Source organism: Mustelus asterias, chromosome 3, assembly GCF_964213995.1.
Source record: "Mustelus asterias chromosome 3, sMusAst1.hap1.1, whole genome shotgun sequence".
In the NCBI taxonomy this organism is placed as follows: Eukaryota; Metazoa; Chordata; class Chondrichthyes; order Carcharhiniformes; family Triakidae; genus Mustelus; species Mustelus asterias.
Genome location: NC_135803.1, coordinates 157,690,511 through 157,716,527, shown reverse-complemented (window position 1 = coordinate 157,716,527; position 26,017 = coordinate 157,690,511). Strand labels below are relative to the sequence as shown.

The window sequence follows — 26,017 nt, the reverse complement described above, 5'->3', positions numbered from 1 at the left end:
GAGCGAGCTGCCTTCTTGAGCTGCTGCAGACCATGAGGTAGGCTGAGGGCTGTTGAGGAAAGGGGTTCTAGGATTTTGACCCAGCAACAGTGAGGGAACAGCAAGATAGTTTCAAGTCAGGATGCAACGTGGTTTGGAAGTGAAATTGTAGGCAATGGCATTCCCATACTATCTGTCCTTCTTGGTAGAGGCTGTGGGTTTGGAAGGTGCTGTCGAAGGAGCTTTGCTGAGTTACTGCAGTGCATCCTGAGAGATGAAACACACTTGTGCCATTGCATTAGGGGCTTAACAGATACAAACAGACCGAGATAAGGCCTGAAGCATCCGCAACAATCTTCAGCCAGAAGTGCCAAGTGGATAATCCAACTCAGCTTCCTGTAGAGGGTTCCAGCATCACAGATGCCAGTCTTCAGCCAATTCGATTCACTCCACATAATATCAAGAAACAGCTGAAGGCACTGGATACTGCAAAGGGTCCTGACAATATTCCAGCAATAGTACTGAAGACGTGTGCTCCAGAACTTGCCGCTCCCCTAGTCAAGGTATTCCAGTACAGCTACAACATTGGCATCTATCCAGCAATGTGGAAAATTGCCCAGATATGTCTTCTACACAAAAGTAGGACAAATCCAACCTGGCAAGTTACCACTCCATCGGTCTACTCTCAATCATTAGTAAAGTGATGGAAGGGGTCATCAACTATTCAATCAACTGCCCCTAATCAGCAAAACCTGCTCACTGATGCCCAGTTTGGGTTCCGCCAGGGTCACTTAGCTCCTGACCTCATTACAACCTTGATCCAAACATGGATGAAAGAGATGAATTCGAGGTGAGGCGAGAGTGATTGCCCTTAACATCAATACAGCATTTGAGAGTGGCGTCAAGAAGCCCAAGCAAAAGGAAGATGGTTGCGCTGACTGGAGGCCAATCATTTCAGCTCCAGGACATCACTGTAGGAGTTCCGCAGGGTAATATCATTGGCTCAATATCTTCAGCTGCTTCAGCAATGACCTTCCTTCCATCATAAGGTTAGAAGTGGGGAAGTTCACTGCTGATTGCACACATTTGCAGCACCATTTGAGACTCCTCGGACACTTACGCAGTCCATGTCCAAATGCAGCAAGGCCTGGACAATATCCAGGCTTCGGCTGACAAATAGCAAATAACATTTGTGCCACAGTTTAAGTTATAAGGAGAGGATGGATAGACAGATTTTCTTTCCTGGAGTGGAGGCTTCGGGGTGATCTTATAGAGGTCTATAAAATAATGAGGGGCACAGATCAGCTAGATAGTCAACCTCTTTTCCAAAGGTAGGGGAGTCTAAAACTGGAGGGCATAGGTTTAAGGTGAGAGGGGAGAGAGACAAAAGGGTCGAGAAGGGCAATTTTTTCAGAGGGTGGTGAGTGTCTGGAACAAGCTGCCAGAGGTAGTAGCAGAGGCGGGTACAATTTTGACTTTTAAAAAGCGTTTAGACAGTTACATGGGTAAGATGGGTATAGAGGGATATGGGCCAAATGCGGGAAATTGGGACTAGCTTAGTGGTTAAAAAGGGTTGGCATAGACACGTTGGGCTGAAGGGCCTGTTTCCATGCTGTAAACCTCTATGACACACAAGTGGTAGGCAATGATCATCTCCAAAGAGAAAATTTAACCATTGCTCCTTGACATTCAATGGCATTACCACCATTGAATTCCTCGCTATTAATATCCTGGATGGTTACCATTGACCAGAATCTGAACTGGACTGGCCAAAAAAATACTGTGGCTAAGAGCAGGTCATAGGCTCGGAATCCTGCAGCAAATAACTCACCTCCTGACTCCCCAGAACCTGTCCACAAGCTAAAAGGCAAGTCAGGAGTGAGATGGAATACTCTCCACTTATCTGGTCGAGTGCAACTCCAACAACACTCAAGAAGCTCAACACCATCCAGGAAAAAGCAGCCACTTGATTGGCACCCTGTCCACAAATATTCAATCCTTCAACCACTGACGCACAGTGGCAGCCATGTGTACCACCAACAAGATGCTCAGCAGGAACTCACCAAGGTTCCTTAGACAGCATCTCCAAACCCATGATCACTACGTTCGAAAATGACAAGGGCAGCAGATACATGGGAACACCACCACCTGGAAGTTCTCCTCCAAGGCACTCACTATCCTGACTTGGAAATATATCACCGTTTCTTCACTGCTGCCGAGACAAAATCCTGGAACTCCCTCCCTAACAGCACTGCGGATGTATCGACACCACATGGACTGCAGCAGTTCAGGAAGGCAGCTCACCACCACCTTTAGGGCAATTAGGAAAGGACAATAAATGCTTGCCTCGCCTGCGACACCCACATCTCTTGAATGAATGAATCAATAAAAAGTGGAATGTTCTCAATATGTTTAAAACATCAACATGAATATTTGAGAGGCGTGCATTTCCAGTTTATATCAATCTAATGAGATGCAAGCTCTCGAGCTGGTTCAACTAAAAGGCTAAATCCTCTGCATTTGCATTATTCTGAACTGGAAAGACGTAGACAAAATCTGAATCAAACCTAGTGAACTATACAAGAGGATTGTTGCTAGGTGCTATTCAAATTGCTAGTACCCTGAACAAAAATTATATTTGATCCATAAACTGCAATGGCAGGCTGGCCTGAACTGCTAGCACGAGTTGTTTTTGTGTTGTGGAGAATGTGACGTAATGGAAGGATTCACAGACTGAGCAGAAGTCTGGCATTGTTATTGTTTTTATATGTTCATGCTCATCCCTGAGGAACAGTGCGATGCAGTGGAACGCAAGTATCTGCTGGATGTTAACTGGAAATCAGTTCAAACCCAGGACCTTCTGACTCTGGTGAAAGTAAAGAGTGCTTGCAGTACTCAGCAGGAATATTTTCTGTTTTTGATTTCCAATCTCCAACGTCCACAGTATTGTGTTTCTAACTCCGAAGTGGCAACACTGGCAGTGAGACAAAGGTTGGCTCTGTTATTAAAGAGTTAATAGAAAGCAAGTTTACAAATGAGCTCATTACATCTTAAATAGCTGAAGCACCAAGAAAGCTTTTATTAAAAGCAGTATAGGTTAGCAACAAAGAACAGTACAGCACAGGAACAGGCCCTTCGGCCCACCAAGTCTGTGCCAACACAGATGCCTTTCTAATCTAATATCCCCCCCCCCCTTCTCTCTCTCTCTCTCTCTCTCACCTTCAACCTATGCCCCCGAGTAATTGACCCTTCGGTTCTGGGAAAAAGACTCTGACTCTCCACTCTATCCAAGCATGTTATAATCTTGTAAACCTCTATCAGGTCTCCCCTCATCGTCCGCGCTCCAGTGAAGACAATCCAAGTTTGTTCAACCTTTCTTCATAGTCCATATCCTCCAAACCAGGCCAACATCCTGGTAAATCTCTTCTGCACCCTTTCCAATGCATCAACATCCTTCCGGTAGTGTGGCGAACAGAATTGTACACAATACTCCAAATGTGACCTAACCAAAGTCTTATACAGCTGCAACGTGATTTTCCAATTCCTATACTCAGTGCCCCGACCGTGTTACAAAGCATTGAGTGAGCAAGATATGGTTTCAGTAGCGAACAGCAAACATCGAGTGGACCAGAAAGATCACCCTATGAAAATTACGGTCCCTCTAATCTTTTCAATTTTCATGCATAGCATTGTCTGTATCCGGTGAGGGTCTTAAGAAGCCTGTTATCGATGAAAATCATGAAAAACTGAGTCAAGACCAGTACAAAGACTAGAAGATTATTGAATGATCTTCATCTTTATTCTGAATTCTGTAAGCCAAGTGCCACATTACTAGTTTCATGCTGAAGTTCCGATAACCTGTCCACAGATACTGCCCCATCTGCTTGATCGTCAGCATTCCATTCTATGTCGTTTCTTTCTAGCTCTGTGTTATGTCTTGTGTGTAAATAAATTGGACCGTTATTTTAAGCCTCAACATCTTAGCCCAACAATGCCACTTCCTGTCTTTCAAGGCAGAAAGCAGAAGGTCGTGGACGTCCACAGCAGTCACTGTATCAGTGTTTTGTGACATGACACCATCCTACAGGCGACTTAACTCTGCTTGTGGAAACTGCTCTGCCTGACAGAGTACTAGTAAAATATTGGACCAAAGTCTGATCCTTAACCAGAAGAAAAATGCGGAGAGCCAAAGAAACCAGAAATCTGGTCATGAGATAAAGTATGATCAGTGCATTTGTGCAGCAACTACATATAGTTCCAGTGAGAAAGGATTGAAAAATCAGGGCAGAAGGTAGGGTTGATTTAAAATAAAGGGCAAGCTTCGTTTGCCCAAGAGCATTTGAGTAGCTTCAGAAGTCTAAAAAAGGCTCTGTAAACCAATGCAGTAAGTGACTAACATCCAAAAATAGCAACAAAGCCATCTAACTTGCTTTGGAGGTTAGGTTGCATTTAATCTTTAGTTAAAAGGATAAGTTGCATGCTTAACTACTTCAGTTCAGTTCATAAAGATCAAGGTAAAGAAGGATCATGACTCTCAATATGAAGTTAACTGGATTCTACATCTCTTGACTGTTAAATTTTATCAGATGCAGCTAGCAGCTAGGTTAGCACTGCTGCCTCACAGCGCCAGGGACCAGTGTTCGATTCCTGGCTTGGGTGACTGTGTGTGGGTTTCTTCCAGGTGCTCTGGTTTCCTCCCACAGTCTGAAAGATGTGCTGGTTAGGTGCATTGACCTGAACAGGCACTGGATGTGGTGACTAGGGTAATTTCATAGTAACTTCATTGCAGCGTTAATGTAAGCCTTACTAGTGACTTCGACAAGCCGGCTAAACCAGGCGAGGGTAGCCAATGGGTCTCACCCCTCGGTGAGATTGGGAGATGTCTATCCCAGCATATGAAGACAGACTCCGGCAGGTCGAGTGGACGAGACCAATGGAAGGTCCAACGGTCAAGGCGGCGGTCTCTGCAAGCGTCGTGGAACACGAAGAGCAGGACAAGACACAGTAGACGTCCTGGTCACCCACTGCGCCTAGTCCCATCTCCAGCCGTCTCGACTCTTGTCTTGCCACTGGATCCAGATGGGAACTGGGAAGAGAGAGTGAGGCTGACGCTGCGCAACTCTCCCTCACTTTAATCCAAATCACGCGCTAGTCTTGACACCATCATCATCATCACTAGTGACTAATAAATAAATGTTAGTATCTGTGAAACAGGTACTTACTTGGATACACATCAATGTTGATGCAAATCCAAATTTAGATAAGAGATTCTGAGTACTTGGCTCCTGTACAGTACTCGCCATGTGGCTCACAGAATATAGAAGTACCTGGGCTGTGAACAGCCTGCAATATTCCTAATAATTACCGACAGCTTGTTAAAAACAGATCAATCTTCAGTCATAGAACATAGAACAGTACAGCACAGTACAGGCCCTTCGGCCCACGATGTTGTCCCTTCACAAACAAGCGACGTCTGTTTCTTTAAAAAGAAAACAAGTCCAGCATTCTTCCACCCAGACACACAGAAATAAGCACATATTTAACAATGAAGCTGTGTAATCGCACCGACTGCTACTCTAACTAGACAACAGGGTTCAAGAACAAGTAGCATTTAACTAAACACATCTGGAATACTGTGTAGAGTTCTGGGCATCACATCTTAAACATGATGCATCAGCCTGTGAAGGAGTGCAATGCAGATTCACCAGAATGTTACCTGGAGTCCAAGGGTCAGCTTTGAAGACATGACATAAACTGGGTTTGTATTCCCTGGAATATAGAAGGTTGCGGGATGATTCGATGGTAGCTTTTAGGGATTCCAAAGTAATTCATAGGGTAGATAGAAACATACTTCACTGATCAGTGAGTGGACAGGCCATTTAGGAGAGACATAAGAACATAGAACAGTACAGCACAGAACAGGCCCTTCGGCCCACGATGTAAGGAAATGCATTTGCATGCAGAGGATTGATAGAAGTGTGGAACTCTCCAACTGTTATGTCCCCCTTGTCCTAGACCAAGAATTGAAAACTTTTCACCCGGTGAGCTCTGACGAAGGGTCACCCAGTCTCAAACCGCTAGCTTTCTCTCTTCACAGCTGCTGTCAGACCTGCTGAGATATTCCAGCCTTTTCTGATTTTTGTTTCAAATTCCAGCATCCGCTGTAATTTGCTTTGAAAATGTTGTAAGTTTAGTGCCTGATGTAATGTAGGAAACACACAGTTAATTTGCATGCAACAAGGATCCCCAAATAGCCACGAGCCCTTTTCAGCACAGCATTTGCAGAATGCAGCCAAACCATGGGTGTGGACAGCATAACTGGCAACTTTGCTGCTACTGCTGAAAAATCAATTTAATTGGCAGATAACTGGAGTTATAATTAGGATAAACGTCAGCAATTAGCATTTGGAGCACAAAGAACATTGTCAATTCAGGTGGGAGTCTGTTTAATTTTTCTCAGGGAAGGGACTCCCAGAGTGATTACCAACAAAAGCAACAATTTTTCTGAAATCTGACAAAAAGCAAAGTGGCTTGTGCCAGTTATGATGCCAATGCAGACACCTGACAAGAATAGTGTGCAGTTAAGAATCAGCTAGAAATCGACATGCAACTTAAGACTGGTGCACAATAAAAGTTATTTCAACTATATAAAATTTGTATAGCAAACCCAATCCTAACCATTGAAACGTAATGCTGTATCATATGGAGGTGCTGAATTTTCTAACTTTATCTCACCAAGGCAATTCTCATCAGTTTCAGCTTCAGGTTATTTGCTGCTGCTTCTGCCCTGCCCACCCGGTTTCCTAAACCCCCGATCCAACCCACTTCATTTCTTCTGGACTGGGACAAAGATAGTCTTGTTTCAGGGAAAATGATTGCTCTTCCAGCCCTTGCTTTACTTGTTAGGACATCTGTCTGTCTCGGGAGATGATGGACTGTGTCCAGGGTGTATGCCATTTCTGCAGTGAACAGAGGCTCTTGTGGCTGTACAGGTCGGTTCATGAATGGCAGCTCCTTCAGCAGCTGGTACAGTTGAATAGCATGGCTCGAAGTTGAGTTTTTTCCCTTCCACTGGGTTCTCTTTCCCACCATCGAGTCATTGTTTTGTCCCCTGCTTTTTCAATGTCCTTCCTGGCTGTTGCTTTCCTGCCTCTCCGGTCAGCAGCAAGGAGTTGCCATTCATCGACTCCAATCCAGGTCGATTTGAGGGCTTGCTTGCAGACATCCTTGTATTGCAGAAGTGGGTGACCTATCGCTCTCATGCCAATAGCAAGTTCGCCACGAAGCATGTCCACATGAAGCTGTCATCCATTTGGCTCACATGACCCAGTCCATGGAGTCTCTTCTGATTCAAGAGGGCAAACATGCAGGGGATCCCTGCACTATGGGGCACTTCTGCATTCGGCAATCTGTCTTCCCAGAAAATGCCTAATATTTGTCTGAGGCAGTGGAGTGGGAGCAGGCGGTTAGAACTGTTCAGCATAAATTGCCCATGCCTCATGACTGTAAAGGAGGGTGCTCAGAACACCAGCCTGGTACACACGGAACTTTGTATTTTCGGTTAATTTGCTGCTGGTCCATGCTGGACTTCTCATCTTTGATGTGACAGTTGTAGCCTTGGCAATCTCAATTCTGATTTCAGCATCAAGGTTGCTTGTAATTTTTGATCTAAGATATGTGAAACTGTCGATGGCCTCTACACCCTGGCCCATAATCTGAGTCCTCCTGATGCTGATTGTCTTGCAGACATGGAGAACCGATCAACAAACGGCTGCAAGTGAGTTTCAGTACAGGATGCCAGCGTGGTGACATCAGCAAGCAGCAACTCATGGACTTGTACGAGGACACTCCACACACTGCACACCAAGACCACTCTCGCCAAGTTGAGCAGATAGACATCATTATTGTATCACCAAAAATGTAAAACAACACCTTGGAGAAATATGGACTGGAGAGTTGGTGCCAAGGTGCATCACTGCTTCACCCCACTGCCTATCTCGAAAATCTCCAAAGATGCTCCATCATAACTGATGAAACTCTGCATCTTCGAGAAATAGCTCCCAGGAGTCAGGGCAGGGCAGCTTATTTTCCATCTCTGCTAATGAGGCCCAAGGCTTTGTGAGGTCTATGAAGGTAACATAAATGCTTTGGAAGCAGTTCAGCGAAGGTTTACTAGAGTAATAACTGGAATGAGCAGGTTGTCTCATGAGGAAAGGTCAGAAAGGCCAAGCTTGGAGTTTAGAAGAATAAGAGGCAACTTGATCAAAAATCTTTAAGATCCTGAGGAGTATTGACAGGATGGATGTGGAGAGGATTGTTCCTCTTGTGGGTGAGTCTGCAACTCCTGTAAACAAGCTGGTGCCAAACATAGAGCTTCCCTATAAGAGACCAGGTTAGCCATGAACAGAGCACAGAAAGAATAACATTACACGTTCACTGACAGGGTATGAGTTCAGAGAGGATGCTCCAGATGATAGAACCCAATACATATGGTTCAGAATGTTTTCTCTTCATCTACCTCTCAGCTCAAACAAGGCCAGTCTATACTACAACACTGCTCCACTTGAGGCTGGGACAGACAGATTTTTGGTCTTCCAGGGAATCAAGGAGTTCTGCTGTAGGGGAGCAGGCAGGAAAACGGGAGTTGAAGCCCAAGATCAGCCATGATCATATTGAATGGCAGAGCAAGCTCGATGGGCCTTATGGTCCAATCTTACTGCTATTTATTGCGCTCTTGTAAAACCCCCAAGTCAGAACAACTTGGGGAACAGAGTGACACAGACCCCGAGGCCTGAACCACCTTGCCTTGTCATCATGCTGGGAAAGGTAAAGGAGAAAGGACAGAGGCTGCTTTCAAGAGCTTCCTGATTGGAGTGCAATAGCCCCCACCCCACACCACTCCATCCCTCTGACACAAGGTGCCCTGTAGACATCCAAGATCAGGGAATTCACACCAACGGAATCTGATAATCACAATATTCTCAACACACAGCTACCAGAGCACTGACTGTGATACAGATCAATCCCTGGTGTATACCAGAGTTAGGATGCATCCCTCAAAGGTTTCTTCATTCAAAACAGAAATGCTGGCCTGATATCAGCCATAGCTGATAAAATCTTCCTGCTCCTTGACCTTCTGGCATTTCCAGAGTGCAGTACCAAACGGAACATCCTTTGGCCACCATCAGCAATACATTTTTGGAAAAAGAAAAAGACCAGGGAAGAGAAGTGCATCTTAAATGTTATGATTTTAAATGCAATATATGAATTTTGGTGTGCAGGTACACAGGTCATTATAAAATGCACAAATTTGACTAGATTACAGAGTGAAGAGCTCTTATTTGCATCAAGAGGGACAGCATACAAAAAAGTAAGGAGGCAATGTTTAATTGTTTATGAGCTAAGTTAGGCCAAAGACCTATTAGCACAAATACTCAAGAGGATGACACATAGGTATCTGTTCTGCTACTAGCATAAGGCCTAAAATCGCCAGTACTTCAGCACAGTTGTACATAGCTCAAAACAATCCCTCCAGATACAACCCAGTTTAGAAGCAAAGAATCTACAAATGTAACGTCAAGTGTATTTCGGAAAGAGTTCTTGCTCCTGAATTTCACACCTTGCCTGGTCATACTTTACCAAAATCCCTATCCCACAAACTAGTCCACTGCTCATTTTGTTAAAAATGCACTAAATTAGAAACATAATATGCCTTGAAGCAATTTGATGCATTTGGGTCACAGAAAGCAGGAGGCATTCAGGCCAAAAAGGGGAGCACTTACTGTAGTTCCACACTCCAGCTATTAAATACAATCAGCTACAGAACAGTTAGGACACAGGCAAGCTCCAAGACTTACCATCACTGTCTATCCCTTGCAATGCATCCTCAATACTTGGCAAATCTACAGAAACAGATTCAGTAGATCAGGTAGGTTCAGAGGGCACAAGTTTTCCTTCTCCCCAATAAACTGAAAAAGTCAATAAATTTGCATTTTCCAGGCCAGTAGCAGCGTGTCAGGCGTGGTGTAGAGCGAGAACTCCACAACACCCCCTCCCCGACACCCTCCAGTGAAACACAGAGGGTTCAGGTGCCGAGGGGTTGCCACCTGTAATGCAGTGATGCAGGGAGGGGCTACACACCTCAGAGAGGAGAAAAAAATCCTCAATTTCTTGACAATCCTCAATAATAATACTGAAGAAAGCAATAGACCACCGACAAACTGCCCAAGCCAAACTCAAATCAACAGTCCAAAATATGCTACTTCCTTGGTGTGCATAAAAGTGACATGAAAAGAACAAATTTAATTCATCTTTTCCCCATTTACTGATTTTCTGCCAGTTAAATGTACTTCACCCCACTCTCTGGCCACTGACAGCAGTGCACCAAGCCACAGGGAGGAGAGAGGAACACTGATAGCTGTTGTTCCTATCTTTCTCCCCAGACCCTTTGCGAGGGGGGGGGGGGGGGGGGGGGGTTGTGGGTCAGTGACACGAGCTGTGATCTAAATGGTGACCAAATATTTATAATAATATAATAAAGGAGGTCACTTATTACTCAGAAGGTGAGAGTCTGGGTGAGGTAAAGGAACAAAGGGATCTCCGAGAACACCATTCCACTAAAAGTTAATCCACAGGTTAGAAAGGCCATAATCAAAACCAAGGGGTAGGCTTGATTTGGAGTGGGATAGAATTGAAAAGTAGGGAAGTGGCTGCCAAACCTCCACTGAACTTTGAGTACTGCTTACAGTTCTGCTCGTCATATTTTAAAGAGGACATCGTGGCAGTGGAGAGATACCAGAAATGTGTAAGTATATAAATCAGCAAAGAATTGACATGCTGGGTCTCATTTCTCTTGAAAAGGGCTGAGGGAGATTCATTTACTACCTAAAGCTGCTGCATAAGGCAAGTTATGGCTGACCCAGAGTTACATGGACAGATTGCCAGAGGCGAGTTGAATATGGCCCAGGGTTGCAGTTTGAACAGCGCAACGTTAACAAGGCAGCACAGAGGCACAGTGGTTAGCACTGTTGCCTCTCAGCGCCAGGGACCCAGGTTCAATTCTGGCTTTGGGTCACTGTCTGTGTGGAATTTGCACGTTCCCCCCGTGGTTCCTCCGAGTGCTCCAGTTTCCTCCCACACTCTAAAGATGTGCTGGTTAGGTGGATTGGCCACGCTAAGTTGACCATTAGTGTCAGGGTAAATCAGTGGGGTTTCGGGGATGGGGCCTGGGTGAGATTGTTGTTTCCTTGCCTTAGGGATTCTATGATTCAAGATAAACGCAAAAAGCTGCAGATCTCCACTACTGCAGCCTTAAGGTAACAGCATGCTGTGAGAAACCACTGTCCCAAGTCAGACTGGACCACCTCTCCTTACCTTTCTTAGGCTCAGTACCGACAGTAGTCTTCCCATCCTTATTCTCTTGGTTGACTTTGTCCTTCAGTTTCTTCTTGTTTGTGGCCTCCTCCTGATTCCATCCCAATTTCCTCCTGCTGTTCTCAGCCGTGTTGGCCATTTTCAGTTTCTTGGCCAATACGGGAGCTTTGCTTGCGTCACTAATGGGGTCTGGCTCAGGATTTCGTCGTTTCTTGCCTGGCCCAGCTATTTTGGCGGCTCTGAATGGATGAGCTCTTGGATAATGAAAGACTGGCCTGGACACACACAGTCAGACTGCAACAAGAGTTATGGACAAGTTATTCACCATGTACTAGAACAGAAAATGTTTTCAACAGTCAGCACCAAGTTTATTTTAAAATATTAAAACCATTACATTTTGCAGCATTAACAGCTTCACTTCTCATGGCTTTGTGCCAGTCATGGCTCAGTGAGCAGCACTCTCATCTCCAAGTCTGAAGCTGGTGGTTCCACAAATTACAAAGTGAGGCTCATCTGTCCTTTCAGAAGACATAAAAGATCCCCAGGCACCATTTTGAGGAAGAACACTAGAGTCCTCTCCAATGTCCTCAGCAACATTCATTCCATAATCAAAGACAACGTTATGTTTATATAGCAGATTTAGATACCAGGAAAGATGACCAAAAGCTTGATCAAAGGGGTAGGTTTTAAGAAGCATCAAGGTAGAGTTGGAGAGGTTGAGGGAGGGAGTTTCAGAGCTTAGGGTTAAGGCTGTGAAAGCATAGATTGCATAGGCAAAGTGATTTAAAGAGATACACAAGAGGCCAAAATTGAAGAGTGCAGTTATCACAAAGGGGTTCGGAGTTAGAGATTAGAGTTATGGAGGGTGCAAGAGAGTGGAAGGATTTGAAGACAAGGATGAGCATTTTAAAATCAAGATTTTGTCAGACCAAGAGCCAGTGAAGGCCAGCGAGCACAGGGGTGATGAGTGAATGAGATTTGGAGTTTTTAAAATTATTTTTTTCACAGGATGTGAGCATCGCTGGCAAGGTCAGCATTTATTGCCCATCCCTAATTGCCCTCGAGAAGGTTGCTAGTGAACTTCCTTCTTGAATCGCTGTAGTGCACACGGTGTACGCGCTCTCGGTGCTGTTCGGGAGCTCCAGGATTTTGAACCAACGACAGTGAAGGAACGGCGATATATTTCCAAGTCAGTATAGTGCGTGGCTGGGAGGGGAACTTGTAGGTTGGGTGTTTCCACGTGCCTGCTGCCCTTGTCTTTCTCGGTGGTAGCAGACACAGGTTTGGAAGGCGCTGTCCCTCGAGCTTTGGTGAGTTCCTGCAATGCATCTTGTAGATGGTACACACTGCTGCTACTTTGTGACGATGGTGGGGGCAGAGAGTGTCTCAGGTGATGGATGAAGTGCCAATCAAGCCAGCTGCTTAGTGCTGGATGGTGTTGAGCTTATTGAGTGTTGTTGGAGCCGCTCTCACCCAGGCAAGTGGAGAGTATTCCTGACTTGTTCTTTGTAGAAGATGGACAGGCTTTGGTTCAGCTGATAACAGTTGCCAGTGAGGGAAACGGTGGTCAGGGAATGGGTTTCGTGGAGGAAACCAAAGACACAGGTTTGAGTCTTAATACTTAATCAGTGGAAATTTCTGTTCATCTGACACTGGAATTTGACTACTGAAATTCTTTATGTAGTATTGAATGTTGGACAGGGAGCCTGACAAACCAGACAATGGAAAAGTCCAGAGAATTAGTGAGGAGACAGAGCTCAGTGTTGTCAACATATATGTGGAATCCGATGTGTTTTCAGAGGATTGGCTGACATTTAGCATGGGGAGGAGAAACAGAGGGGGGCAAATATATTTCCATGGGATACTCAGAGGTAACGGTGCAGGAGCAGTAAAGATCATTAAAATTATTATTAATAGATCACTGAAGATTATCTAGTCAATATCATACTGCTGTCTGAGAGATATTGACCAGGTATAAATAAATGACTACAATGCCAAAGTACTGCATGGTTGTAAGCACTTTGGGGGCAAGGTTATGATGTGAAAAGTATTCTATAGGTTTATATTAATACCAATTATTTCATAGATTTTATGAGGATTAACAGTTATCTGGTTAATGTATGAAATTGAAGTCAGCATTAGTCATGAGCAACATTCCCAGGTTACGTGTAGCATTTTGCTGCCTTCTGGAATATTCCATGCATATACAAACTTCAAGGTTCCATTTCTCCGTAACTATATCTTGTTACGACCATGGCAGGGGAAAATTGATGAGCACATCAAATCCCAGAGGGAAACTTAGCTTTCAGGCCATTGCCTTTTTTTTGTATTCTGAAAACAAGAAAACGTACTCAAAGAAGCAAGTCGCTCAGTAACATTTGTGGGATTTGAAAAACTTAAAAGTAAAAGGTTTATCAAGAAGAAAAGACTTAAACTCACCAGATTACATTTATACAGTTAAAATTAGTTTTACAAAACATTCCAAAAGATCCCCTACTTGGTCAGACCCACAAGTAAACACCTTCCAGGCAATGCTCTCTTATAGATGTTTAAAATAAAAATTTTACCCAAGGCTAAACTGGTGTCGCTTTAATAAAAGTATTCCGTATGACACCTCAAACTCACTTTCACTCTGCTGTGGAAATCCAAGAAACTTTGAGACAAGTCTGCATTTTGAAGCCCAAGACTTTTCTGGCTGATTCAAACTGCACCTTCTCCCAGCCCAGAGCGGTTTCCCACACAACACCAAATCAGCTCAACCTCTCTCCTTGCATAAACTTCCTTCTTCAATTCCATTGTTCTTAGCACATAACTTTCTCTGAATACATCATGTCTTTCCTATTGCCCCACTTTTGAGATCAAATAAAATGTTACAACCTTCACTGGTTTAGTGATGAAACCTTTGCAAGATGTAAAAGCCTTTTACTTATTTACTTATAAAACTATTTGACTGTCATTTCATTATACTGGTGTGTATTTAGCACTTATACTCCTCTCAATTCTTCAGACAAGCTGACTCCATTAATCTTTCTACAGTTTATTAAAACATTCACAGAGACACAGACTTCTTTACAGAACACAATATTCCCCCAAAATAATTTTTAAAATATCATGCATTCTCACAATCTCTTAATTTGAGCCCAAATTAAAACTCTATTCAAGAGCAAACATTTCAACCAATGTTCATTTATTTTTATTTATCAGTGTCACCAGTAGGCTTACATTAACTGCAATGAAGTTACTGTTAAAATCCCGGTGCCTGTTTGTGTACACTGAGGGAGAATTTAGCATGGCCAATGCACCTAACCAGCACATCTTTCAGACTGTGGGAGGAAACAGGAGCACCCGGAGGGAACCCACGCAGACACGGGTAGAACGTGCAGACTCCACACAGACAATGACCCAAGCTGAGAATTGAACTCCGGTCCCTGGCGCTGTGAGGCAGCAGTGATAACCACTGTGGCACTGTGCCAAGCAATACTTGTTAAAACAATGGATAGTCAGAAGCTTTTTCCCAGGGTGGAAAAGTCAATTACTAGGGGGCATAGGTTTAAGGTGCGAAGGGCAAGTTTTAAAAGAGATGTGCGAGGCAGATTTTTTACACAGTGGTGGATGCCTGGAACTCGTTGCCGGGGGAGGTAGTGGAAGCGGATACGGTGGTGACTTTTAAGGGGCGTCTTGACAAGTACATGAATGAGATGGGAATGGAGGGATATGGTCCCCAGAAGCATAGGGGGTTTTAGTTCAGTTGGGCAGCATGGTCGGTGCAGGCTTGGAGGGCCCAAGGGCCTGTTCCTGTGCTGTAATTTTCTTTGTTCTTTAATCAACTATGTTTGTAAACGCAAGGAGAACAAAAATAATAGAATGAGGAAACTGAGGAGCAAATATGTAAGGAGATAGCTCCACGAAAAATAGGGTGGCAACAGTAGGGGACTTTATCTTTCCCAACATTGACTGGGACAGCCATAGTATTAGGAGCCCTATATTCACACTTCAGGACCGCATCTCTTTTCCTACCTATGTCATTGGCATAATAACTACAACGACCTCCGTCTGATCACCCTCCCCCTTAAGAATGTCTTGCAATCGCTCAGAGACATCCTTGATCCTGGCACCAGTGAGGTAACACACCACCCTGGAGTCTCGATCGTGGCCACAGAAACACCTGTCTGTGCCTCTAACTAGCGAGTCCCCTATTACTACTGCTCGCTTGCTCTTTGACTGACCCTGTCCCACAGCAGAACCAGGTGTGTGCCACAGGCCTGGCTGCTGCTGCTGCTATTTTCCCCTGAGACCCCTATCAACAAAATCTAAAATGGTATACCTGCTTGAAAGGGGAATAGCCACACTCCTGCACTATCTGCCTGCCTCTCCTGGTAGTCACCCATCTACCTGACTGAATCTGTGATGTGACAACTTCCCTGTATCTAGTGTCTATCACATGTTCTGCCTCCTGTATGCTCCGCAGTGCATCCACCTGCCGCTGTAATCGAACAATGCGGTCTGTGAGGAGCTGCAACTAGACACACGCCCTGAAGACAAAGGTGTCAGGGAGACTAAATTGCTCCCTAATTTCCCACATCTGGCAGGAGGAGCATACCACTGCACTAGCTGCCATACTGTCCTTATACAGGTGAAAGGATAAAAAATGCAACCCACCTTTCCCTTGCTTTTGGTCCTCACCGTGTCTTTTCTTTTGGTTACAGAGGAGGTGGGGAGGGAATCACTGAAGTAGCGTTTGGGATTTAACTGTCTCTTTACAACAGCTCCGCCATAAACCACCTTCTGGAAGCAGTTACTGTGCCTATGCAAATCTTACCTGCAACAGCCAATCAGCGTCGCTGCTCTGCTGGACCAAGGATTGCAATGGGATCTTGATCAAATGGGCCAATGAATGGCAGATGGAGTTTAATTTAGATAAATGTGAGGTGATGTGTTTTTGGTAGATCGAATCGGGGCAGGACTTACTCAGTTAATGGTAGGACATTGTGGAGAGTTATTGAACAAAGAGATCTAGGAGTACAGGTTCATAGCTCCTCGAAAGTGGAGTCACTGGTGGACACGATGGTGAAGGCGGCATTCGGCATGCTTGGTTTCATTGGTCAGGACATGGGAATACAGGAGTTGGGATGTCTTGTTGAAATTGCACAATACGTTATTAATAAGGCTTGGAATAGTGTGTACAGTTATGGTCACCCTATTATAGAAAGGCTATTATTAAACTAGAAAGAGTGCAGACAAGATTGATTAGGATGCTGCCAGGACTTGACCGTTTGAGTTATGAGAGGCTGGATAGACTGGGACTTTTTTTACCTGGAGCATAGGAAGCTTCGGAGTGATCTTATAAAGATCCATCAAATAATGAGGGGCACAGATCAGCCAAATAGTCAAAATCTTTTCACAAAGGTTGGGGAGTCTAAAACTAGAGGGCAAAGGTTTAAGGTGAGAGGGGTGAGATACAAAAGTGTCCAGAGGGGCAGTTTCTTCATACAGAGGGCGGTGAGTGTCTGGAACAAGCTGCCAGAGGTAGTAGTAGAGGTGGGTACAATTTTGTCTTTTAAGAATCATTTACAGTTACATGGGTAAGATGGGTATAGAGGGATATGGGCCAAACGCGGGCAATTGGGACTAGCTTAGTGGTAAAAACTGGGTGGCATGGATAAGTTGGGCCGAAGGGCCTGTTTCCATGCTGTAAACCTCTATGACTCGATAATATTGGACATCCAGTTGCCTCTTAACACAACTCAGCTATCAGGTGACATTCTCCATCAGGAAGATATCCCTATCTCTAGAAGTAAAGTTAGGAGTATACCATGCTAGCATTGATTAATGCTGGGTTTGCCTGGTACTGAAATCGTAACAGTACAAGAACATGAACCTCTCTGTAACGAGGCCCACTCACTGAGCCATGAGGAATGATCTACTCCCACCTTCAAGAGAGGTTTAGACTAACTCGCAACTTTGGGCACAGATTCCAAACTTGGGCTGCTAAAGAACCTAGGGCTGACAATTGGCATTACATTTACCGTTTAGTTCACAGCTTGTCCTCCAAGCAGCATCCTGGCAGAACACACCGCTTACTCCCTACTCAAGCATGGGCTAATCTCTATTGCAACCCATTAAACCTGCGCTAGAGTTCTCCCCAAACAGTGGAAACGTATTCATCTCATCATCCTTTTAATCTTGAAGACAGCTAAACAGCAAAGGCTCTAACTTCTCGGGCAAATAAAGACTCGCACATGCAACGTTTCTCCATTCCATTCATAATCTGGTCATTTTAAAGGTGTGCTACACTTCTCTATTCTTACTACCAAAATATATAGACGCACAAGAACCCAGGTTGTGCGTGTGTTGGTGGAGCAAGTCAAAGGGAGAAAATCCTCTTCTGATTTCACCTCCAAGTCTCTCTTCAGCTTGGCCGAGAAACTCAGAGTGTCTCAAACCTCAGTTATTCCTCCCAAACACAGCAACTGCACTATTGCATGTACATATATATATTTATATATACTTAAACTCACTTCGTAATTGTATAAAAATACTTCTATTCAGCATTTCAAAAATCACAGGGAGCCATTTTCTATCCTGACTGGCTGGGGCAATAGGTAAGGCGAATGATGGGGAAATACTAGTGGGAAAGCACATAGAGCTTTAAAAACAAATCATCTCACTCGTTTCCAATATAATGCAAACAATATTTCCCTCAGGATATGACATCTGAACTTCGAGTATCATAAACACATCCCTATAATGTATTTAATCATCCATCTAAAAATACTTACTCTCACAAAGTCACAGTAAATAGGGTTATGTAAATTTTAATTCATTCATGAGATGCAAACGTCACTGGCAAGGCCAACATTTGTTGTCATCCCTAAATTGCCCATTTTCCAATTACCTAAATTTCCATGGAAATTATCACGTCTTGCAGAGAGAACCATGTTTCCCAATACAGACCTACCATTTGCCCATGAGGTACATCAGCAATGTGGCTCAGGAAATATTTGGAAGAACGGGCTGCAGCCTGCATGTAGCAAACTATACCCAGCTGCTGTCCAACCCATGCTACACTCGACCCCAATGCACATCACCAAATCTACCACCACATGCTTCAGACTCAAGATCACGGGATTTAATTATGAGGGGCACTTGCTGGCTCAACTGGGCACAGGAAAGCACAACTACCCATTTTATTTTCTCATTCTTTTATGGAACTTGGGTGTCACTGACAGGCCCGGCATTTGTTGCCCACCCCAAAGTGCCCTTGAACTTAGTGGTTTGCCAGGCCATTTGAGAGTCAACCACGCTGCTGTGGGTCTGGAGTTACATGTAGTATTGGCCAGACCAGGTAAGGATGGCAGATTTCTCATTGGACATTAATGAAGCAGATAGGGTTCTATGACATTCGATGATGGTTTCATTACCGAATGCAGCTTTCAGTTCCATATTTTTATCAATTGGATTTAAATTCCACAAGCTGCCTTGGCAGGATTTGAACTCATGGCTCCTGGGTCTCTGGGTCACAATCCCAGTGACATTACTGGCTCCTCATTTCAAATGAGGGATGCAGTCACATTGAAGTCCACTTTCTCTCTCCTCACAACTCCACTTTCTGTACTGTCCCCATATCAGATTTCACAAATATATTGCCTCCATTCTTGAAAACACACAACAGCACCCTCTGGGGTAGAGGCACCAAGAGTCAAACAGGTGGAAAAATCAAGGTGATAAAGAAATAGTGATTAGGCAGTGCCTTTAAATAGCCGGATCATGGCATCATTGGAAGAAGAGCATCCTATATGCCATTTCAGTCATCTATTTTCCCGTTTGCGTCTGAGCAATGAATTACACATCAGACCACAATCATTTGAACCATAGATTGAGGATCTCAGTCCAATTCAGTAGAAATTTTAAAGTTAAAAGTTCTACAAATCCACATGCTGTTGTTAGCTAAAACCAAATGGCCAACATGGAAACTGAACAGGAGAATAGACAACAGTAACTGCAGTATAAATTGTGGCTAATTCAAACAGTGCAAGATCCTCACAGATCATAGACGTATACCAGACTGATTCACATAGGAGTTTGTTGGAACATCAAAAGATAATTTAGCTGATGATACTCTTATTTGTATGGATCAATCTCACCACCTTCTGTTAATCCCCTCACCAACCAGATATGCATGGAGTTGGCTGTTGAACCCACTTAGTTTTTTGCACCGACAACCCTCCCTTATAACAGTTATCGCAACTCAATTATCTTCAAAAAAGTTCTGTCCACTTGAATTTTGTGCTGTTATTTTGAACCTGTCTCGAGTTAACAATACCCCGCAGATCAATTTTGTGACTCTCTCTTTCACTCTTTGCTGATCAAATGGTTACACAGCCATCATGCATGGCTTTGTTTTTAAATATGCCTTTGCACACCAGTAAACTGAACTTTATACCATACCCCTGTAGGGGAAATGTGCTTTGAGTTGCTCCGTTTACTTTCCTGCAGCTGGGCTGACATGTCACACCACCTGGTTATTGTTTGAAGGTATAACACTGGTCTCACTGCAAACCTGAATAATGCATTGGAACCGTACGGGTGGTTCTAGAATGCATTGCACAATGCTGTCAGTTAAGATGATTAAAACAAAATGGTCAGAAGGACACATGAAATGACAGCACATTTAATGCAGCAATGTCAATAACTTGCATTTTTATAGCACCTTTAATACAGTAAAGCAACCCACGGCGCTTCTGACAATGTCTGACACAAAACCACACAAGGAATTATTGCAAATGATCAAAAGCTTGATCAAAGAGATGGGGTTTTAAGGAGTGACTTAAAGGAGGAGTGAGGGGTAGAGATGCAAAGCGACTTAGGGGGTGTAATTCCAGATCTTAGGGCCCGGGCAGCTGAAGGCACAGTTGCCAAGAGCAGAGTCAAATTGGTAGTGAGATTCTCAGCACAGCGGTTGCTGAGATTAGAAGCTGCAAATATAACAACGTAATCTGTAGTTGCTTATTGATGGTTGGCAGGTTTGGCTGAAGAAACAGTGCATCAATATCAGATAGGTAGCAAGGAAAGTGCATAAGGAAGAGAATGCTAATTATTAGATTCATTTTCAGTCTCATTGAGGAAGAAATTAATTTCATGAGAAACAAAAAAAAAATTGGAAGTTTGTCAGGCCATTTATACCCGTGGAGAAAGGGAGCAGGTTAACATTTCAGATCCTTGTCCTGTTCTACACTGAGGGTCACTGAATGGAAACATTAAGCTAATGTGTTTCGCCGATCCTTAACGCTGTTTGACCTGCTGTTGTGATTCTGCAGCATTTTCCATTTTTATTTCAGAATCCTAGCACCCAGTGTATTGTATTTTTAAACATATTCTGGACTTTTTGATGTCAATAATTACAATGTCAATAAAACCGGGATGTTGGATTTATGTCACATTATCAGTAACCCCCACAGCTTTCCCCCTGATCTTGCAGAATCTCACTAGCTGTTCTGTCTGGAGACAATACACATCTCTTTAACCTGTGTTGAATGCTCCCTCCACCCACATTGTCTGTCCCTTTAAGACCTGGCTGGCTGTAGAGATTTGCATTCTAATCAGTATTCTGTAATTTGATTTCTGTGTCTGTGCACTGTTGGAGAACAGATATCCACTCCATCTGACGAAGGAGCAGCGCTCCGAAAGCTTATGGTATTTGCTACCAAACAAACCTGTTGGACTTTAACCTGGTGTTGTGAGACTTCTTACAATAATTACAACAACAGGATCTAATCAAGTAATACTTAAATACTTGTACCTGTCCACATGAGCCACATTACTGAAAGAGAATTACTCTGACTGTCAGCACCTCAGCAGTAAGATGGAATATAATTGTGGGTGAAGAGTGAGAGCGTGTTACCGGATCTGAACTACTTAATGAGATGTTAATTGCATTCGGTCTAAGTTCCAAGATCATTTGGCACAAAAATATTTATTATTTTGGAACAATTGCATTGTTTGGGAAAGTGAACTTTGTGGTCCAACAAAAACCATCTCATGGTAACTGTCCCAAAACCAAAAATAAAGATACACTAAGTTGGCTGCACTTTGGGGTAGCTGCCTATATCACTGTGCTTCCTACATTACAACAGTGACTACACTCAAAAGGCACTTCATTGGCCGCAGAGTGCTTTGGAACATCCTGAGTTTGCGAATGGTCGAACAAAAAGGCAAGAGTTTCTTTATATATTAAAAGCAGAATCAAACTCTGCACTCCACAAACTTACTACAATTGGTTTAAAATCAGGGTCATATAGAGAGGAGAAAATATTAATGCAAGTGGATCTCTGTTCTTTAACACACTTTGCTCAGTGCAGAAAGAGAATCTACAAGCACATCGCATCTGAAAAATATTCTTGGATGAAAGGGAAAACTTACCTCAGTCAGCAGTTGAACTGTGGTTCAGACGGTGGGGTTTGTTATTCATAAATTGGGAACAGTGAAACATATTAGACAGTAACCACTGGACAATGAGGCAGATTCAAGCTCAAATTAACCTGGAAAAACAGAAAAATAAAAAGACCTGATTTAGGATGGAAAGGGGTAGATGCAAACTACTTCAAAACTACGCTTCCGCTGATTCTAAAATCAAATACAGGCTTGGGAGTAACCTAGAAAATATCCAACAATCCTCAATTGCTGTGCCTATCCAATGTGAATCCAATACACTTACAGGAGCATGTTACTGTGAACAGCATAGAACATAGAACATAGAACATTACAGCGCAGAACAGGCCCTTCGGCCCACGATGTTGCACCGACCAGTTAAAAAAAAAACTGTGACCCTCCAACCTAAACCAATTTCTTTTCGTCCATGAACCTATCTACGGATCTCTTAAACGCCCCCAAACTAGGCGCATTTACAACTGATGCTGGCAGGGCATTCCAATCCCTCACCACCCTCTGGGTAAAGAACCTACCCCTGACATCGGTTCTATAACTACCCCCCCTCAATTTAAAGCCATGCCCCCTCGTGCTGGATATCTCCATCAGAGGAAAAAGGCTATCACTATCCACCCTATCTAAACCTCTAATCATCTTATATGTTTCAATAAGATCCCCTCTTAGCCGCCGCCTTTCCAGCGAAAACAATCCCAAATCCCTCAGCCTCTCCTCATAGGATCTCCCCTCCATACCAGGCAACATCCTGGTAAACCTCCTCTGCACCCTCTCCAAAGCCTCCACATCCTTCCTGTAATGTGGGGACCAGAACTGCACACAGTACTCCAAGTGCGGCCGCACCAGAGTTGTGTACAGTTGCAACATAACGCTACGACTCCTAAATTCAATCCCCCTACCAATAAACGCCAAGACACCATATGCCTTCTTAACAACCTTATCTACTTGATTCCCAACTTTCAGGGATCTATGCACACATACACCTAGATCCCTCTGCTCCTCCACACTATTCAAAGTCCTCCCGTTAGCCCTATACTCAACACATCTGTTATTCCTACCAAAGTGAATTACCTCACACTTCTCCGCATTAAACTCCATCCGCCACCTCTCGGCCCAACTTTGCAACCTGTCTAAGTCTTCCTGCAAACTACGACACCCTTCCTCACTGTCTACCACACCACCGACTTTGGTGTCATCAGCAAATTTGCTAATCCACCCAACTATACCCTCATCCAGATCATTAATAAATATTACAAACAGCAGTGGCCCCAAAACAGATCCCTGAGGTACACCACTTGTAACCGCACTCCATGATGAATATTTACTATCAACCACCACCCTCTGTTTCCTATCCGCTAGCCAATTCCTGATCCAATTTCCTAGATCACCCCCAATCCCATACATCTGCATTTTCTGCAGAAGCCTACCATGGTGAACCTTATCAAACGCCTTACTAAAATCCATATATACCACGTCCACTGCCTTGCCCCCATCCACCTCCTTGGTCACTTTCTCAAAAAACTCAATAAGGTTAGTAAGGCACGACCTACCTGCCACAAAACCATGCTGACTATCACCTATCAATTCATTACTCTCCAAATAACTATAAATCCTATCCCTTATAATTTTTTCCAACATCTTGCCGACAACAGAAGTGAGACTCACCGGTCTATAATTCCCGGGGAAGTCTCTGTTCCCCTTCTTAAACAATGGGACAACATTCGCTAACCTCCAATCTTCTGGTACTATACCAGAGGCCAACGACGACCTGAAGATCAGAGCCAGAGGCTCTGCAATCACTTCTCTTGCCTCCCAGAGAATCCTTGGATAAATCCCATCCGGACCAGGGGATTTATCTATTTTCAGACCCTCCAGAATATCCTGCACATCCTCCTTATCAACTGTAATACTGTCTATTCTACTCCCCTGCAACCCAGTGTCCTCCTCAGCTATATTCATGTCCCCTTGCGTGAACACCGAAGAGAAATATTGGTTCAATGCTTCACCAATCTCCTCCGGTTCCACACATAACTTCCCTCTGCCATCTATAACTGGCCCTAAACTTGCCCTAACCAACCTTCTGTTCTTGACATACCTATAGAACGCCTTAGGATTCTCTTTAACCCTATCCGCCAAAGTCTTCTCATGTCCCCTTTTAGCCCTTCTAAGCTCGCTCTTCAACTCCCTCTTAGCCAATCTAAAGCTTTCTAGTGCACTACCCGAGTGCTCACGTCTCATCCGAACATAAGCCTCCTTTTTCTTTTTAACCAACAAAGAAACTTTTTTGGTGCACCACGGTTCCCTAGCCCTACCAATTCCTCCTTGCCTGACAGGGACATACCTATCACAGACTCGCAGTAGCTGCTCCTTGAAAAAACTCCACATGTCGGACGTTCCCAGTCCCTGTAATCTCCTAGTCCAACCTATGTTTCCTAATTCTCTCCTAATAGCCTCATAATTACCCTTCCCCCAGCTAAAACCACTGGCCCGAGGTTCATGCCTATCCCTTTCCATCACTAAGGTGAACGTAACCGAATTGTGGTCACTATCACCAAAATGCACACCAACTTCCAAGTCTAGCACCTGGTCTGGCTCATTTCCCAGCACCAGATCCAATATAGCCTCACCTCTAGTTGGCCTGTCTACATACTGAGTCAAAAAACCTTCCTGCACGCTTTGAACAAAAACTGACCCCTCTAACGAGCTAGAGCTATAACAATTCCAGTCAATATTAGTCAAGTTAAAATCCCCCATAACAATTGCCCTATTACTTTCACTCCTAATGGATGAAGTCACTAGATGGGCGAATGTGAACAGATTAATTTTACAGAAACACCAACTAGTTAATCAAAGCAGCAAGTTGGCACAACATTGGAACACACTGCAGGCCATCAAAATCACCCTGTCCAGTCCTGCTAGAATTTTGTAGGTTTCTATGAGATCCCCCTTCATTCTTCTGAACTCCAGCAAATATGATCCTAACTGACTCAATCTCTCCTCATACATCAGGTCCACCATCCCAGGAATCAGTCTGGTAAACATTCTCTGTACTTCCCCTACATCCTTCCTCAGATAAGGACATCAAAACTATACCAATATTTCAGCTGTGCTCACACCAAGGCCCTATATAATTGCAGCAAAACATTCCTGCTCCTATACTCAAATCCACTTGTTACGAAGGCCAACATAACATTTTTCAGCCCCTGTTGTACCTGCGCACGTACTTTCAGTGACTGATGCACGAGGATACCAAGGTCTCGTTCAGTATCCAACCCTCTCAATTTACACCCATTCAAGTATTAATCTGCCTTCCTATTATTACTACCAAAGTGGAAACCTCACATTTATCCACATTATGCTGCATCTGCCATGCAGATACCCACACATTCAGCCTGTCCAAATCACACTGAAGCACCTCTACATCCTCCTCACAGCTCACCCACCCACCCAACTTTGTATCATCTGTAAATTTGGAGATAACACATTCAGTTCCCTCTTCCAGATCACTGATATAGAATGTGAACAGTTGCCCTCCCTGAGCTCCCCGGCTATAACCCACCCAGACACTGTCCCTGGGCTGATTCCCCCCCACAGCCCGGGGTGTGGGGCCCCCACTCTCACTCCCTCCCCCCGGACACACTAACACTCGGCGCCGGGGCCTCAGGCCTCCTACCTCCAACAATTCCGGGCCCTGGGGCCCGGCACCCGGCCTGTGGCAGCGGCTGTTCCCGGGGTGTCCGGGCCGGGCTCAGCTCCAGCTCGCGGTGTGTTCCAGGCGCGGGCCTGTCCCCGCTGCAGGGCGGACTGGTGCCGCGCTGTCCCCGGTGCCGCTGCCGGCAGGGCCGGTGTCTGCTCCCGGTGCCGCTGCGGCCTGTTTTCGGGCTGGGTGTCGGGCTCTCCCCGGGCTGGGTGCCGGGCTGCCCCTCGGTCGCAGGTCGGCGGAGCTCCGAGAGGTGGACAATCCCAAACTTCCGGTGACGGGAAGTACGTCACGGGCCGGAAGGTCACATGTCCCGTCCCTGCGGCTGCGCGCGCAGCGTGTGGGCGGAGTCAGCGTGTGGGCGGAGTCCGCGTGTGGGTGAAGTCAGCGAGTGGGCGGAGTCAGCGAGTGCGCGCGCTAGGTCGGGCACGTGGCCGGCAGTTGGTCGCGCGGAGCCGGGTTGGCGGGGAAAAAGTGTGCGCGCGCCTGAGGGTGAGGAGAGTGGTCTTGGGACTAGTGAGAGAG

The 26,017-nt window shown here is 44.6% G+C and overlaps 1 protein-coding gene across 1 annotated transcript in view; it reads right to left on the bottom strand.

The window, feature by feature from the left end:
- Positions 1-25,768, bottom strand: part of usp19 (ubiquitin specific peptidase 19) — a 111,617-nt gene extending 85,849 nt beyond the window's left edge. Inside the window, exons 1-4 of the mRNA XM_078203740.1 lie at positions 25,466-25,768; positions 21,772-21,890; positions 11,353-11,646; positions 9,837-9,881 (exon numbers count right to left, since the gene is read on the bottom strand). Coding sequence (XP_078059866.1) covers positions 9,837-9,881; positions 11,353-11,491 — 184 coding nt within the window. The 5' untranslated portion in view covers positions 11,492-11,646; positions 21,772-21,890; positions 25,466-25,768. The remainder of the gene's footprint in view (positions 1-9,836; positions 9,882-11,352; positions 11,647-21,771; positions 21,891-25,465) is intronic.
- Positions 25,769-26,017: the final 249 nt, after the last annotated feature.